Raw genomic sequence first — 17,431 nt, forward strand, 5'->3', positions numbered from 1 at the left:
CCCACTATATATATATATATATATATATATATATATACCTAAATATGAGAATCCCAACCAAGAAACTTCACAAGAATAGTTTACAAGTTTACCTACTTTTACCGGTTACACGTTACTTTATGGAAACTGGCTGGATAACACATCAATGCACTTTCCATTTCCTGGCACGTGATCTAATCTCAGTACGCTTTACCATTTCCAAGTGTTTATACACATATTTCTCGATGCACCCAAAGGCTACATTTTCCGGTAACTTGTTGACCCTGAACGGACATTTTTTCTCATTATGTTTCGCTTCAATTTTTCTTGCATGTCCCAAAACGCACTGCCAAAACTGCTGAATTTTGTTTGCTTTCATGGTGCCTTAGCCTATAAAAGATTGGTACAATTTGAAAGTTACGCGATTCGCGGGACTTTAACAGAATACACTCCTATTCTCTTGTGCAGCCCGAAACCGATTCTACGCAAAGTAACAAAGAAGGAAAATCTTTTGGCTCGTTTGGAAAAACTGCGGACTCTCAATGCCATGCATACGTTGAAACCGAGCTGCATACTGAAATCCGTTCAGAGACCAGAGGCGAGTGTGAGTATAGCCTGTTGTTATTCAAAAACTTGAAGTAGACTTTTGTAAACTCATGATTCCGACTCAGCTGCCCCGAAGATTCATGTAACTGTTTTTCTTATAGGACCGGTTAGCCTCATATTTTCAAAGCGTATGCCTAGATAGGTCAATTTGCGCTTTCACTGTTCTAAACTGTAGCCCGGATTCTCTTGCTCTAAATTATATCTGCCGATCAACTTTCTCCCCTTCGGAGATTCGAAACAAGACTAAACGCAATTGATGAGGTTAGTCAAATAGTTCCCGAGGTCAGTTTGGCCTTCATATCCGGCATGGTTTGTTCAAGGAATACGTAAAGAGGTTTGATGTTCGTCAGCACAAACTGCCGTTATGGTTGCGAGAAGGACCTTAATGATATATTGTCTATTGAATTCCACCAAATTAACAATGCCGTGGCGCGTCCGGCATATTTTTGGAGGTCCCAATGGAGTGTGCACTGTTCAATGTGAGGTTGCAGGTTATTAGCAGAAAACGCCCGAAAAGAGTGTTTTTTTAATCCTCTTCGGCCACAGTTGGATTGTTGTGATTTAACCATTGCAGTTCGAGTAATCACCTATCCAGACTGCTTGCAACTATGTGAGGTCAAAACCTCGCCACAATCTGGCTAAAAGTCACGTCTTTCATTGTCTGAGGTTTCTTACATGCCACATTTACGGTAGGTGTTGAAAAGCACCACAAAGTTCAACCTAGCAGTGTGTTTATTTTTGCATTTGCACCCGTTTCATGAAATTTTGAAAGTGGCCCATGATTTGGTTCGATTACACAAATTTCTCATTTTACTGGTTAAATATTTTGCCTCAGTTAATCACCCATGGCAGATTAGATCTAGCGTGACAAACGTTCTTTTTTCGCGTTACCTGCGGTTTGTACATATTCCAAGTTTTTGTTTTCAGCACAACAAAATGGTCAACGGAAGTTTGGAAAATGAAAAAACTTCTTCGTAGGAGAACAAGACGAAAATCTAAAATCCGGCTTATTTTCCCACATGTTTTACCGGCTGACCTTTGAGTTGTTCACTGTAAGCTGTTCAGATCTTGTGTATTTTCGACGTACATGTCCAGTTGAACAGAGGTAAACATTGCACTACACTTTGACAAACGTTAGACGCTTGATGAGTAGTTCAGTGTGGCTACTTCTGAGAAATAGCTATCAGTAAGGCGTTTCTTGAACAATTTTCTTTGGTAATCTCCCGGTTATGTTTCACCATTTTCTGGGAACATCTTCAGTTCAAAGTATTTGATCCTCGTCCGAATGTCTTGGATTTCGTCATCAATCAGTTCAACATCTTTCCTGATTGGATTCAATCAGAAGCTGTTTCGTTAGTATGAGATGTTGGATGTACACATATTTTCAACAGACAAAAAACAGTGGACGTTCGACGGAGGGTCAACGTTCCTACGGTTTATTTTTTTATCACATATTCATTCAATTTTGAACCTTGTGCACACTAAAGTATAAGTAATCTGGCTATGCAAATCAGAATCTTTGTCTCTTAATTCAATGGGAGAATATACACGGGGAGCTCAAGAACTGGTTGAAACTTGCCTAATGAATGTATTCGGACAACAACTTACGCCGACGCCGTTATTCTACGCTGGCATAATGAACAGTTTGGCTCAAACTGATGGCGTACTCACGGGATAAACAAAATGAAGTTGACTCTAGAAACGGCTCACCATCGACCATAGACCAGTCACTATTTTGTTGACCACGAAGCTGTGCATGGATAGAACAGCGAAATTCACAGAGCCTTTATAATTTAAGCTCTTCTATAAATCAGAAGACAAAAGACTGAGTACGTTCATTGAATGTTATCAAGACATTTGCCTTAGTTTTAGCGAGGGACGTTCTGCATCTAGATTCTATAAGTGGTGCTAAAAGATAAGAAGCGCTTACATGTGTTGACTGATCTGTTAGCATCATCTGGTATAAACTGCTCTGTTGATGCGAGCTCCTGGACGTGATTGACGTTAAGTCTAGCACTGTCAAGCATGCATTTCGACTCGTTCAGTTTAGTAGAATTATTTCACTCTGTGAAGAAATTAAGGATGCCTAACTCGGCCTAGAAAAGCAAGTATGCCAGTGCTAGTTGGCAGACATCCAAGATATCACAGCTGAAACATGACACCCTCTGCAGCAGTGTTTAGTCCGCTCTCGTTATACAGAATGTTTCCGGCAGGTTAGTGATAGAGTTAAAGGCACGGCTTAAAGGTACACTAATCAACAAATCTAATGGCCCAGACCACAATCATCTGAGAAGCTGTATTCTAACTTCCTGCTCAAATTTTCCGGCCTAATGTAGCTGAAATATAGCACTTTTTACCGAGCTATCTGAATGTTCCGTTTATGATATCCTTCAAGTAAACGTTTTGCACAAGGTCCGCCTCGTATTTCAGTTGACGCGTACTCGATATACAGCAGTTATTTTCTTGGTATGCCGGGAGCAGGCCTGACACTGCTTGGGGCTCATCAGTTAGACAGTCCTCGAGTCGCGGCGAGTCTCATGTTCTAATTTTACGCGCTTGTGAGGTACACTCACTTTCAAAGCAAGCAGCTGTCACCAGAGGACTCAACAAGATTCCAGTCAATACTTTTCTGTGAAAAGCTTTAACTGAATGCGCCACAAAACTGGTGCACCATTTGTAAATCGGTCAAACTCCTCATCTGAATCTACTATTGACGGCATTTTAGGTTGAATACGCACAACTTGAGCTCAAATTTAACATAAGTTTGATGAAATGTCGGTGAGTGTGCCTACTCGATAAGCCCAAAGAAGGACAAAACCGATTGTAGATTGTCCCCTTAGTCCTCAGCAACCTCATGCTTAGTGGTTATTTCCGTATTAGGTTGCGATATCTAAAATATTCTACGAAGTAAAAGGTCAGGCGGCCTGATGAAGCACAATCAGCTGACCGGTAACAGCATACACGAGCGATTAGCTGGGATTCAGATGAGTCCCTCGTGGAAATCAAACCGATATGCGATCGAGTGTATTTGTGGAATTTCTAACATTATGGTTTCAGTCAGTATATAGGGCTGATAAAAAAATCGGGGACCGCACCACGAAGGCCGGAGCCAGCAGTATGCGGTTGGGGAGACATTTCAGTGCGTTCTGACACGAGTGTAGACTTTGTTAGTCCTGTACACCAAGAGCTGACTCCTCAAAATGTTTTCATTTACCATTCTGCCCTTGCTTTTCTTGACCTTAAGTATTAGTTGATGTGGGATATTTCAATTTTATACAATTTGACTGACTTCTTACACGATTCTCCGGCTTTTGGCTTGGGAACATTTGACATTTTTTTCAACCTTTGGAGTCACCTATCTAAAGTTTTCACCATCCATTAGTCAATTGGTTAATCCTGGTGACATTTGATGAGCTGCACTTATGCTCGGCGCATATACCTCACCGACAGGGTAAAATACAAATGATTAATGACTGTCGCTATACAAGGAACAAAACAGTTTGGCATCCAATACCGTGAGGTAAAAATAAACAGTAACCAAAATTCGATTGCTACACGTCAGAATGAGGATAAATTCACATAGTATCAGTGAATTTGTTCCACTCAATGGGCCTAATAGGGTGCCATTACGTAAGATAGGTAATACAAAAATGAGCAGTTCTGTTTCAGTGATTTGACCAATGAAAATGCACATATTTTTAAACGTAAATTTTGCAAGAAAGCTCTAGGGAAGCTGCCGTGGGTCTGCTTTCATTAGCTAAAATCTTCCGCCTGTTTTGTCTGCACCATTGTGTAAGTCAAATTTGATTTTCGAAACGGTGATAATAGAAGTGCTAGCACCATTTTTCCGTCCAATAGAGATGAGGAGTGGTCAGTTTTCCTTATAGGGTACCACATGGACATCAAACTCCCTCACGGTATGCATCTTCACAATGAACAGATTGTTTTGAAGCGATCATTTTCAGTCGTCATGGACAAACTCTCATATGATAAATTCTCAACTCAAGTAGCAGTAAACGGTAGTGCATCATTGTCCTTCATTTCATCAAGTGGCAAAGCACCAGGTTGAAGCACAGAGGCGTCTTCACTTAACTGTCTACCCGCTGTTAATTCTCTCCATGCGTTCGTTTGACAACATCCATCTTCGCATGTTTGCTTTATCCATTGATGTCCCAACTGACTGTAACACTCTCTGTTCCCAAGTAAGCATTGGCATTCTGATAAGACTGCAGTTTCCGGAAGATTCAACCATACAGAGTCCAGAACTTAACAAGCGCATCGTCACAAGCTAGATAAAAAGTCGCTTGCTTCGAGATTGGGGTGGGAAACAAAGGATAAAGAAATGGAAGGGTAGAAGGTTGCTTTAAGCTACCTCAGCTTACTCTGTATGGTTCACAGACCAGCTGTTTAGAAAAGTCTTGTCACTTAGGGAGTTTTCGTTACCTCCAAGAATAACCGGACTAAAAACGCGAGTATTTCTGGAGCAAGGCAGGCGGCTACTTGAGGCTCTGCACCCAAAATGCCTGTCTCCAACAGATAAAATCTTTTGGAACGTACGTCGTCCTCGGCTCAAAAGTCACTGAGTTTCTGGGATTTACCATCATATGTCTGTTTCTAGGAGGGTGCCTCCGTATCCGTTGTATCTGCTTATGTCCGAAAGAAACTGAGGCTCCAGCTTACCCGTGGGAGTCAGTAACATTTGTATTGTAAATAAGGGCACTTGCATTGAGTAGGCCGACAAAGAGGTGTCTGTCGGGCTCCTCTAGTAACACGTGTTTAGGTGTCATTATTCCTTCCCGTACATCTTTAAACCACATTTTCACACACAGTTCGGACTGACACATGTATTCGTAGTTCACCTCTAGTTTGAGTGTTCCTGGACGCATTTGTTTCCTTCGATTGTCCACTTATTCCACTCTTGGTCAACAAAAATTAGTGAATAAAATCCGTTTACAAGCATCTTTGTTTGTGGAACTGCATAAAGTGCTCTCTACAGACTTTATTACAAAAAATGATGTCCGACATGGGTATTTAGTTTGTGTTCCTCTTTGATTTCGTTTTCGGCAGCATGATACGGCAGACATCAAAGGGTTTTCAAAGCTCCGGTGCTTAGAACATTCTTCGTGAGTTTTATTAATTTGGACAGTGCAGACGACCTTGAGGGCTTTATTCCAAAACTCTGCTAAACAAGCTGATCACCGTACAACCCTTCAACACATTTTGAATCTACCAGTTGCGATATAATGTATTCGAATTCTCGGTCTTCGAATACGCCGTAGGAATTCAAGGAGAACTGCTTGGTTTTTGTGGATGACTAAATTAGCTCTGACGGAAGGGTTTTTAATGAATCCATGTACGATTCACAAAGTCTGGGATGGAATTGGGTAATGTACTCCACTTGCAGCGCCATAGACGCGCGCCACGTACTCTCAAGAGGCGAATGCGTCAGACTAGTGTACGCCTGTTTGAAGCAGAAACTTGCATCACTTTCTATGGAGACCTGTTTCACGATGTTTGATTATTAATCAGTAAACCGCATTAATCGTGAAAGCCGTTTCGAAATCGAGCCCCAAATCCTTAGAATCAGAATAAGTGACCCGACAAACCGGTTGATCGAAACCGACGGAGTCGTATCGTCACTTCAGTCTCACACTTACTCTCAATCAATATGAGAGCTTCGACTAAACCCATGAACTATAACAAACAAGAAAACCCATGAAGCTTGGAATATCACCATCTTCAAGTGATGCGCATCACATGTTTAATCCGAAACAAGTTAATCAAACAAAAACCGAAATTCATATGCTTCACTTTTGTTGCACAATCGCAGTTGCAATCGGATTCAACAAACGCCGTGAATACAGTGACATTGCGACTCAGTTTTCGTACACATGCTACTTGCGAACGAAACACCCCATAAACAACCACATTTCCGGTAGGATGTGTGTGCAAAGGTGAGAAAGTGGAAAAATTGGACTGTACCATAACCATCCTACCACCTGCAGTCATCACCAGTGCCGGTACCACAGTGTGCTCCACCACCACCGCCAGTAAGGTACTCGTCGCCCTGATGAAATTTACAACCACATAGTATCCATTCCAATAGCTTGGTGTGGGCGCCATTGCCTGGAATCAAAAAGCCCGCTACTCTGCACATTAGTCACAATGACCGTGAATAACGAGGTTTGAGGTTGTACTAGCTACAAAGTACGAAAAAAGTTGGTATGTTTTTATTGACAATTGACGTAAGAAATCGATAGCTGCCCCGTATGTGGAAAACTAGTGGACAGTAGGAACCGGCATGGATGGATGCCAGTTTGGCTGTCGTTTCAAGTAATCAAACCTGGATTCCGCTCACTGAAACTACTGTTACTGTTTATTTGGAAATTTGAAAGACAAACGAATGAGTTTCTTTTCAATGAGACCTATATCAAAATATTGGCCTGTTCGGACTTGAGAAATGCTTCCAGCGTGCGCTGATGAAGTAGTGCTAACAAGTTCGCCTCTCATGTCAGATGTTCCGAGTTCAAACCCTGACACAGCCAATGATTTACACTGGTGATGAGCTCTAGGAAGAGTAGAACACAAGTTCAGTGGTTGGCCTCTTTCGGTGTGGACTCACCTGAACAAGTTCGCCAGGACAGAAGGAGAGCTGTTCAAACGATATTGGTGTCAGCATGAACCCTAAAAATCCCACAACCACCTACAATTACATTAAAATACTCCGCGAATTGTGTGTAGCTTCGTTTATAAAAGATGAATTAGCTAAAATTACTCATCCTCCCAGGATACTCTATCAGGCCAACGTAACATCAGAATGGGATAAGTCAGTCCCATCGTGAAGAGGTGGAAGAGATGGGAATGAAATTTTATTTTCACAATATCCAACGCATTCTAGCCCAATGCTAGCTCCGCCAGTGATTCCCGCCTTCTGATATAAACGGACGCTGAAACTGGTGACTTTGCTTCCCCCAACCATAAAGCAACCTAAGGCTAATCTGTTAAAGGTGAAGGAAAGACACTGAACCATGTTTGAGGCCAACAAGTAAGCACATGTTGATCAGGCATTCTTCTGGGTATCTCGGTACAGATTAGGAAAATCATAGCTCTTCGCATTCACATTACTTCTCTGTCCAGGAGCAATTATCCGGGCGAGTCCACGCTAAAGATGAAGCAACCGACTTCAGTTTCGTTTGCGTCACAATTAACCAGCAGCGCATAACCTTAGCCATGCTTTGATTCAAACTGTGGACATCTTATGTATGAGACGGGTGCTTACTACTACTCCACCTGTGCACGCAGTACGCACCTAAATTACCATGTTTGAACAGGCGAACGTGGTTGGTTTACCCGACGCCTCGAACGATGATCCAGTAATCGTCCTAGTTGTGTCCATCAGCTGATCTACGGTTGTACTCACAATTTCCTCATCAAATGACATTAGATCAAGGATGATGATCAATGATGAAAACAAGAAATGATTGTTGCCTCTGTAATATTCAACAGAAGACATCGTTACTATGGGAAAAGTTTTAATGCCAAGAGTTTTAGAAACGAAATCCTCCTGAAGGGTTACTATCCTCTCTCACAAGCATACAGAAATCTCTATTCGGTGCCCCGAACGACTAATTTCCTTCAAAATAGAGAAACACAAACTCGGAGCCCAGTTTCTTCAGTTTGCTTGTATCGGTTAATAGGTTGACAATAGCAGTCAACATTTTTATCACTCTAGCTATACACACTCGAAGGATTAGCGGGATCATTTGGTCGATTATTTAGTACGATATATTTAGGAAACTGCCGAACGGTTACGATGCGGAATAGAAACCAGAACAGGACAACTGGCGGTGCTGAGAGACTTATCCAGTTCCGAAAATCGCCTTTTCCAAAAAAATTTAGTTACCTCGGTTCTGGAGAACAAGAACTGAAGTCCACCACACCCATTTTATTACTCTAACAGTGTGAGTCTCGGTGGCATAGAAATTTAATGTTTCCGACCTGATCGATGTAGAAAGTTTCAGTGTATACTTTCAAAATCATCAAGCGCCTACAGACAACAAAGCGCACAAGGTATCCAAGATAGTTCATACTATTTGAATCTCTTGAGGTGTTTAATTAGAAGGCATTTCTTTGCGGTAGGGGTTAGCGTGACCCACAGGTACAAGTTGAAATTTCTATATCGGAATTCAGAATTTCCATGAAGCACTGATGAAGATTATTGTGCTTACAGCAAGATGTTCGCAATCTCCTTGATAGTAGCAATAAGGTCTGAATTGTACATGCTGGGTATCTACATCTTTGTGAAGTCTTACATTACTACACTTTATTATCACTTAATTAGCAGTCAGCCACGGGGAATCTTACTACTCCGAACTCTATTTGCTCATATTAGCTGTTTTCTAAGTAATGATCATCATACTGAGAATACTGTCCATCTGCGTGTCTCTATCGTCCGACGCGAGAAGCACGATTTCATATTAATCTACATGAGAGTACATCCTCTATCTATCGGCTGTCACCGCGGCGCTAGAGCATTTCCTAAATTCTTCATATTAACAGATGATTTACCCCCGGTCGTTCCATCTGGAAGGATTCGGTTCTACCTAAAAACCTAATTTGAGAAATAGTGTTTAGAAATTCGGATCCATCATACTTCATGGAAATTGGTGGAAAAGCTCGGTCTTGACATTTGCTCAAAATTAACTAAATTGCACATCATCTCCGTAAAGTCTGTTGCTTTGCAACACATACAATTACCGGAATAATACACCTGTGATACGCGTGGGATTTTTTCTGCAAAAGTTTTGTCTACCACACTAGCGATACATACCGCCTTCCATTGTCCAGGTGGACAACTCGAGAGAGCAGAATAGAACAAGTGACTTGTCTTTAAATTGGATCAACAGGTATGTTATGTGAATAATTTTCTTTCCCTTGTGCGACACGCTCTGTTTAAAGATGGTGTACTAAGATTAGGCACCTAGATTTCCATTTTACAAGATTCCGTTCGGTGTTACCATGTGAGACAGACTGAGATCGATGCAAAACAAAAAGCACATTGTTGATTAACTCTTGAAGTCGGCCGACTTGCATAATTCACGCAAATTGTGGCCAACTTTTTTTCTTATGCAGGCTCAAAACTTGACGCTCTGATGGAAGCTATTATTAGAATGAAAGAGTACATACCACTTGATTTTTAGATGGAGCAGTAAGTGAATTTTAATGAGTTCCGTCAGATGCACTGATTGAAAGGCATCGCTAGCAAGGTATCCCTGGCGGCACTAGGGCACGAGCACGGTATTCTCGACATGATCGTCCGTAACGTGTACAGCAGATATTTAGTAAAGCGTGTAGATGATAGTATGATATATTAAGTAAATATTATATCCCAGCAGGTATTGCCTTATCCCGAAGGTTAATGAAATGACCAATATGAACAACCGGTTTCATAAACACAAAAAAATCAGGAAGGAAATTCAAACTGATGTATGGGTCTGGCATAAATTCGGGAGAGTTCTTCCCAACCATATTGTACTGCTTTATTGGGAGCAATGAAAGCACCCGTCGCAAATAAACAAATTTATCATGGCCCTTGAGTTTATATCCGAAAATCTACCTCTGAGATAGATGCCAAACGAACTTCAAAAGCAGTCGAACGGAAGTCTGGATCTCTCTGATAGTGATCGTCGACTGCTTGTTGTAGTGCGCAAGACAGCTAGATTCGGCAGTAATACGCTCGAAAATGTCATTCACAAACGAATTCATGATTGACATCGCCTTCGATGAGATACCAGTGTCCGGGTGGACTTGACGCAGCACCTTGTAGATGTAGATCGCATAGCTCTCCTTCTTCCTCCGCTTCTTCTTCTTGTCAACCTTCGGAACCTTCACCTTCGAAGCCTTCTTCGCAGCCTCACCGGAGACGACCTTCGGAGCCATGGCGCAGTAGAGTAACGCAACGTTGAAAATGCGAATAAGCAATAAACTGGAGTCCACGTAGAAAAGTAAACAAATATGTACATCTTCCACAAAAACGAAAGAATTCAGCGGTTACCAAATCTCCATCAAACCACACACAAGCGAAAACCCATTTGGCCAAAATCAAAATTGTATATGTATGCAGTTCAAACCATATTTTGAAGGATTCAAGTCTGTTTTGGCAATCCGGTCTATCCCCAGGAAAGAGCAATTTTGATAAACAGAACAGTGGGATAAAATATATGAACCGATGAGTTATCGTTTCTTGCAGGGCAATATTTGCTAAAATTAGATCTTAACTTGTTCAGTATCAGGACAGTGAAAGATGTCAGTAATAAATAAATACCAATAAATGAGATGATGAATGGATATTTTAAGTGACTCTGTGAGACGAGTACAAGGTGCTACGCGGTACTGACTCTGTGGGACACAGTGTAGATACTATCAGCTCTAACAACATCGGACGCATCGGCCATCTACCTGGGTATAACAGTGAATTAATTTACCACAGACGAATATGACATAAACACACTCAAGCAAGAAGTCCGGACACGGAAACAAACTTGATTACTATGGTTAATAATAATCCGGCAGCCTCCCAGTTCTAGTTTAAGGCTATCCTTCGTTCCCCTGCATGACGGTTCCATTCAACGATAGTATATCTCCCACCGTTGATTCGACAACAAGCATTTTTCAGCCTTTATTAATAAAATTTCCTCAAGGGGCTTATGCACAAACTAAATACCCCAGTTTAAAATGGATACCATTTCGATGCCCAAAGTCCAATGACATATATCCTGTCAAGGAGGGCGAAAACCGGTGAGTTATGATTTGTGGACCTTTGACGCGACTGGTTTCCTACGATTCATGAGGATACAAACCTACTGATTCCAGTAACATGCCTAAGGACATATGAAAACAGATTATTAAATAAGGTCCCTTCTAAAAGTAGGCGGAATCAGGAATGTTTATCGGTTTTCCATCCTGGCGGGCAGGATGACCTGTGGGTGCGTGGATCGAATTAACATGAAAATTATGCTACTGATAAGCACACAGTAGGAGAAACAACAACTTGATTCGAACACTCAGATTGGGCCTGTCGTACTATAAACCTGGATTGAAATAAATTTAGCGCATGGTGTTCACCGTACACCGCATCGAAAGTTCTTGTGAATTTCGCTAGTATGCTTTTAAACAGGACCCAACTGTTCAGCGCTCAGGTTGTGGGAAGGCGGTTACGCATGCCGTAGCCATTAAAATCAGGAATTTCTTCGTGGGCTAAAAGGGAGCATAATGATAGGTACCAGTATGGATTGGCAAGGCTTCACATCCTGAAGATTTTCAATGGGTGCGCAATGCGTAGGATAAACTGTAACAGGGAAAATCTCTCCCACTATAAACGAGTACAGTGTGCAGCGGCTTCAGCCCTGTCTGGAATCATATGCAGCGCTCATTCCGCGTATCTAGAGGAGAGATTGGGGCCTGAAACCTCCCGATTAAAACTTGAACCCCTTAGTAATTGCCGACGTATGGTTTATTCGTGCTCAAATGGGAATCACAGCTAGATTGCCTGACTCGCTTGTAACAACGTAAAACTCAAGAAGTTGAGAATACACCTGGCCCGATGAAAGGTGTACTGAGGTGATGCAGGCGGCTACACTAAAATCTAACCATGCCTTGACAGTTCTGGAATTAATTGCTTAGAAAAATCGCCGGAACATGAGACTCAGTGAAGTCCCGCGTTTTCATTGGCACATTGATGTTCTTGAGCCGAACGCGCGGCAGCGAAAATGAGCCTCCCATTCCAGCCCTAAAACCAACTAACGATTAAACCGCCATTCGCTTTGGAGATTGATCATGTTACATTCTGGAGGGTAATTTCAACTGACGAGTCCTAAACGAGACGCGACCACTGGAGGGCTGTCTGCAGATTCCGATAAACCGTGTTATGGCACTTAAAGCTGTTCACTAAAACAGCCCTGTAAAGGGGAATAAGAGGGAGACCTAGTACTCCAGTACTAATCAACTACTGGTAGGAAACAAGATGCCTATTCAACCTTGATCCCAGCAACGCACATTGCAAACGGTACGCATACTCTCGCGATCAAAGTTTGCTTTGACAGAGTAGACACATGTCTAACCCTTACTAACGGGCCTACAACCCCGGTCCCTACACTTTCTAGCAAAGCATAGTTGTTTATCTTTGCAAATCCTGCTGGTTCATGTGGCCAAATCACTGGAATTAATAGCAGTGTCACAGGGAGTGTATTAATCAGTGGTCGTTTGCCATATTCTAATCACTAGGACACATCTCACAAGTACAGTCATCACGAAATCCAGGAGAAAAACGTTGTAGATTGAATTACAAGTGCTCCTTCATTTTAATCAACAGGAGGAAGTTGAACAAGTGCCCCTGGCCATGAGCTTTGGATTCTCCAGGAAGACCGAAATCACAATACTGTAAGAGGGTTTATGTAGGATTGACGTGTTCGCAATTCTACAGCGTTGGACGTTTTCCTGGGAGCAGCGATTAGACGACGAGTAACCGTGTCGAAAACTTTGTTCCTTGAATGGAGCAGTTCGATTTCTATTGGCTCCTTTTTGTCTGAGCATCTGTGTGATTTCAAGACTATTCAGCCGTATTATGTGTCATAGCGCGAAGTTCCCAGGGGAGCCGTTTTCTTGAGGTATGCTAAAATGCTGCATCTAACAGGTGATTGAGCTTCGCTTATCTCGTTGCAAAAACTTGTGGCAGTATGAAGAGATTTTTAAGTTTCAATCGAGGTTTTGTCACATTCAATGTATGCAGAAAGTTCGGAAGACACTAAAGCTGTTTTATTCGTGTTCGGAATCAGTAGTAGTACGCATCCAACAAGTCTCAGATTATTCGAACCTGAGACCTCCCGGTTAGTAGTTGAAAACTATATAATTCAGCCACAACAGGCCGATCAGCGTCCATACCGGACAAGCCGGTCGAGCGTCGTCGACAGTAAAAACGCGAATTGTGTGGTGACCCAAAGCAGATCAGAAATAAATGATGGCCAACAAAATTAAGGGTGTATCTGCAAGGCATGAACTGTACAAATTGTGACCGTCAAATCAAGCTTTCGCCAACAACTTTTGTCTCTTTCTGATAGTGACCTTCTTCGGAGCAGTCGTCGACTTCTCTTTTTCAACTTCACCTTCCAGTTTATCCATTGAGATGTCCATGACCTCTTCTGGCTCTTGATCAGATGACATAGACTCAACATCCATATCCTTCTCCTTTTCCTTTGCTAGAAACGCAAGGTTAAGCAAATGATAGGTATAGCAACAAACCGTTCGGTGCCTTGATCAAATACATCTGAGTGTTGACCAACTTTACATCCTCAGCCTTTCGCATCTCAATGCCTTTCATCAAACGTTTCTTGATGAAAGCAGCCTCTCGCTTCTGCTTAATACCAACAATTTTGGGGACAGCCTCAACTGCGGATAGAACATAATTAGTGTGTAGGGCGATGCGCACTTGTTTGGAGCATTGCATCTCGTTCGTAGCGCATAAGGCTGTTGCGCTTCTTTTCGAACGTCTGAGACAAATCGTCTGTTAATTCTTTTTTCAGACACTTTCGAGCAATTTTTGTCCATTTAACTTTACGAGGATTTCGATGTTTCTTGAAAGCTTTGTGGCACTTTCCGCGGCAGAATCTGAATTCCTTAGAACCAAACAGAAATTTTATTATTATTATTACTATTAATGAAATTATCGGTGGTTGGGGGTGTACATGACAAACGAAACCAAACATAGACCATGACGTACAGATACCAAGGAAAGTGTCAGTTCTAGCATACTGTTATACGTAGCATAGCTTGCAGCTCTCGAAAATTTACCCAGAGCGGTCCGACTGGAAACTGACAATTGGCACTACTGACAGGATTATTCAGAGAGACAAAAAAAGCTAAAAGTTGAAGCCAGGCCGAGGCTTCGAATGGTCTGCTAAATATGATAGTTGAGACTTAGTGACGTAGGATGTGGTCTTTTGTGCAGAAGCATAGACAAAGAACGGATATACACTGCGAAAAAGCAAAAGAGATACAAACAAACTTTGTCTAAGACACAGCAAAAGGTCTTCGGGATAAAACAAACAGCCATTTCCATTCGGTGGAAATGAACAAAAATAATATCAATGAGGGAATTATGATTATCTAGGCTCGCTCATTCACTTAAAGCCGTGCATATAGCCAGTGCAAAGCCGAGTATAGCCACAAAACGAGCTCCCGTGCTGTGTATGCTCGCGGAACAAGGTGGTCTAGGTGAAATCGTGGTATCCTCTGCAATGGCAGTTAGGTATTAGTTAGGTTTTGGTGGTGTGTTGGTGTCAACACAAACGGGAAGCTTCCTACAGGCAGGCTTTGCACACTAGCCGTTCAAACGTTGGTCATGACAGGCGGTGAATTATTCACTGCGACAGAAAATAAATAATTCGTACGAACAGCCTGGTGTTGCTCTACATATACCAAGTATCTGGCATTTTTGCCTTGCTTCCTGTGCCTTCCGACTGGACAAACCTTCCGATTTTAACTGAATTCCATTTTTGAAGCGCTGGTCGCTGGCTTTCAGACAAGACCAAATGGTCGAATGCTACAGACAGGATCGCGGAAAAACCTGCATTCTCCGAGTGTTTTATGGGTCAAACTTTTGATCAAAGACCCAAGACGGGACTCATCAAGCAAATTCCCGTTGTCAAATTAAGCAGTCCGCTGGTACTATGAGCCAACCAGCTGTGTTTACCAGTGTCCTTACCCAAAACTTTTCACCTCGAAAACAACTACTTGTGGATTATCCAGGCGTCAGTTAGTTAGCCAGATTTTATTTATCGCCTAACACAGGAATCCAGTAAAATAATACATTATCAAATCCATGTAATTCAGTTCGTACATATCAGACAGCCCCACAAGCACCCAGCGCTTACAGCACATCTTGAGATATTTCGTCAACAGAAGCATGCGTAAGTCAAACCTGGTCACACACTCCAAGTCACCCAGCACGAATCCAGCTTCTCCTTACATCTGATTCTGAGGCAACTGCTCGTGTTACCTAAGACGTAAAAGGTCTGCTCAGTCCCATATTAAGCGCGCTCTCCTAGAAGTCAATGTCACCAATACAGTCACCCACAGACTAAGCATATTCAGCGCGTCAAACCCTAAATCCTAACAGATTCATAGCGTCGTTCTTTAAATGTCAGAGTCGAGCAGTAATGATGATATAGCGTCGTGGAATTGGGTCTTCCAGAAATGCAAATGGTTTTAAACAATCCACTGAATTCGGTGCCATGCGATTCACATCCACAACATCCAATGCGTTATTGTAAACTAACAGCGCTCATACCTGAATCTCGTGTTTGTGGATGCACCGACCAATGTGGTAGCCAAAGACATCTACCAGCGAATTTAAGTATGCCCCGACAAATCACTCCCCTCGTTCAGAGATCCGGAAGCGTTTTTATCATTCTCGTATACTCATGGGCGCAGTTCGTTCTGGTGAACTAAATATTCATTCTATTATGGTACAGAAGGGCGATCAATGCATGAAGATACCACTAGCGTGCCTGAGGCGCTGTCCGAGTCAAGTAGCAACATCGAATTAATAGTATCTAGCCACATCAGGTGGTGTACGGCAGTGAAGCATCAGTGTTGAACACTGATGTCATGCTGTCGATGATGATGGTGGCATCAGGTGGTTTTTGGAAGCACTATCACATAGAAGATGAGCCCGCCACATTTGAGGTTGCGCCGCTTTCACTGAGGGGCAGTTTTTCTCGCACAGCCCTTTTCGCCAGGCTATATGCATGAGCAGCCTAGCAGTTGACAACGAAGTATAGAGGTACTGTCCAGCAAAGTGATTTGCGGTTTTTGCGCACCGGAATCCTAACACGAAACAGGCTAACGCTTTGCGACTGTATCAGGCAGGAGCACACTGCCCATAAATCATCATTCATCGGTAAGCATAACTGCGAAAGCTATAACCACGGTCCATACCTGGTGATGATTGGGGTTGCCACGCAAACTGTATACATCAATCTCGTAAACTGCGCTGAGGATTCGACAAGTCGATTAGAAATTACATCAAAGGCGTAAACAACCGCAAGTAGGGCCCTAAGAACTGAATAAATGACGAAAACTAGAAACCGAAAATTCCAGATAATGCACATAGTTGGATATAGCGGGAGTGAGTTCTTGGAACGAGTGAAACTGGTTTAACTAATAAGTGTGGGTAACCATGGTGAAGAATTTAGTACTGCTGTTGTCGAAAAAGCGGTCATGTCAATACAAACTAAAAATTCTACGAACAAGAAGGGACAGACACAACACCGACAGAGTGGTGTTGTGGTTGCAATACAATCAAACCCATAGGCTTACCTTACAATCATTTCTGACGAAAAGCGTTCCATGTCCTGGGTAAATTGGACTCGAGCAGAACCAACACTTGTAGATACGCATGCTGCACCAGATGCAGTGCAGTGACAAATGGAAATCTGATGCAGAGTATATAGCAGGATCTCCGCCTAACCTAGTGGCTGCAAAATGGAAGATGGAATGAGTTCCAAACCAGCGATTGAGGAAGCGGCACTATGCTAGTGGATCCCATAAAAATATGGTTTAAGATTGATGATCTTGGTGCTTTGGTAACGGCAAGATGAAAACCAAACCGAGTCAGGAAAGTGGTTTGAAAGCAATGTCCACTGAAGATACATCTCAGACTTTGTCCCAGACTGCTCCTAATGTCAACAAGCCCCAAGAAAGTATTCGCGCCTGTCACCTGCTACCTGGCCTCGACCCGAATGACTGTGGTCCCGGGTGCATGTTGAATACGCTGGACCTGTCGATGGTG

At 42.4% G+C, this 17,431-nt stretch overlaps 3 protein-coding genes across 3 annotated transcripts in view; 1 reads left to right on the forward strand and 2 right to left on the reverse strand.

Moving 5' to 3' along the window:
* The window catches only part of T265_05827 (hypothetical protein), a gene marked incomplete at both ends in the record, with an annotated part of 44,126 nt that extends 42,033 nt beyond the window's left edge, over positions 1 to 2,093 (forward strand). The window contains 2 exons of the mRNA XM_009170934.1: positions 448 to 583; positions 1,513 to 2,093. Of these exons, the coding sequence (XP_009169198.1) occupies positions 448 to 583; positions 1,513 to 1,563 (187 nt within the window). The remainder of the gene's footprint in view (positions 1 to 447; positions 584 to 1,512) is intronic.
* An 8,104-nt stretch (positions 2,094 to 10,197) lies between these two features.
* On the reverse strand, positions 10,198 to 10,524 carry T265_05828 (hypothetical protein; the record flags this gene model as incomplete). Its single annotated transcript, XM_009170935.1, has 1 exon — positions 10,198 to 10,524. The coding sequence occupies one exon, from the start codon at positions 10,522 to 10,524 to the stop codon at positions 10,198 to 10,200; it is 327 nt and encodes a 108-aa protein (XP_009169199.1).
* Positions 10,525 to 13,599: 3,075 nt separating this feature from the next.
* On the reverse strand, positions 13,600 to 17,116 carry T265_05829 (hypothetical protein; the record flags this gene model as incomplete). The annotated part of the gene is made up of 4 exons (XM_009170936.1): positions 13,600 to 13,838; positions 13,882 to 14,028; positions 14,069 to 14,255; positions 16,960 to 17,116. The coding sequence occupies 4 exons, from the start codon at positions 17,038 to 17,040 to the stop codon at positions 13,663 to 13,665; spliced, it is 591 nt and encodes a 196-aa protein (XP_009169200.1).
* Positions 17,117 to 17,431: the final 315 nt, after the last annotated feature.

The sequence above is a fragment of the Opisthorchis viverrini genome (genome assembly GCF_000715545.1).
Source record: "Opisthorchis viverrini unplaced genomic scaffold opera_v5_112, whole genome shotgun sequence".
NCBI classification, from domain to species: Eukaryota; Metazoa; Platyhelminthes; class Trematoda; order Opisthorchiida; family Opisthorchiidae; genus Opisthorchis; species Opisthorchis viverrini.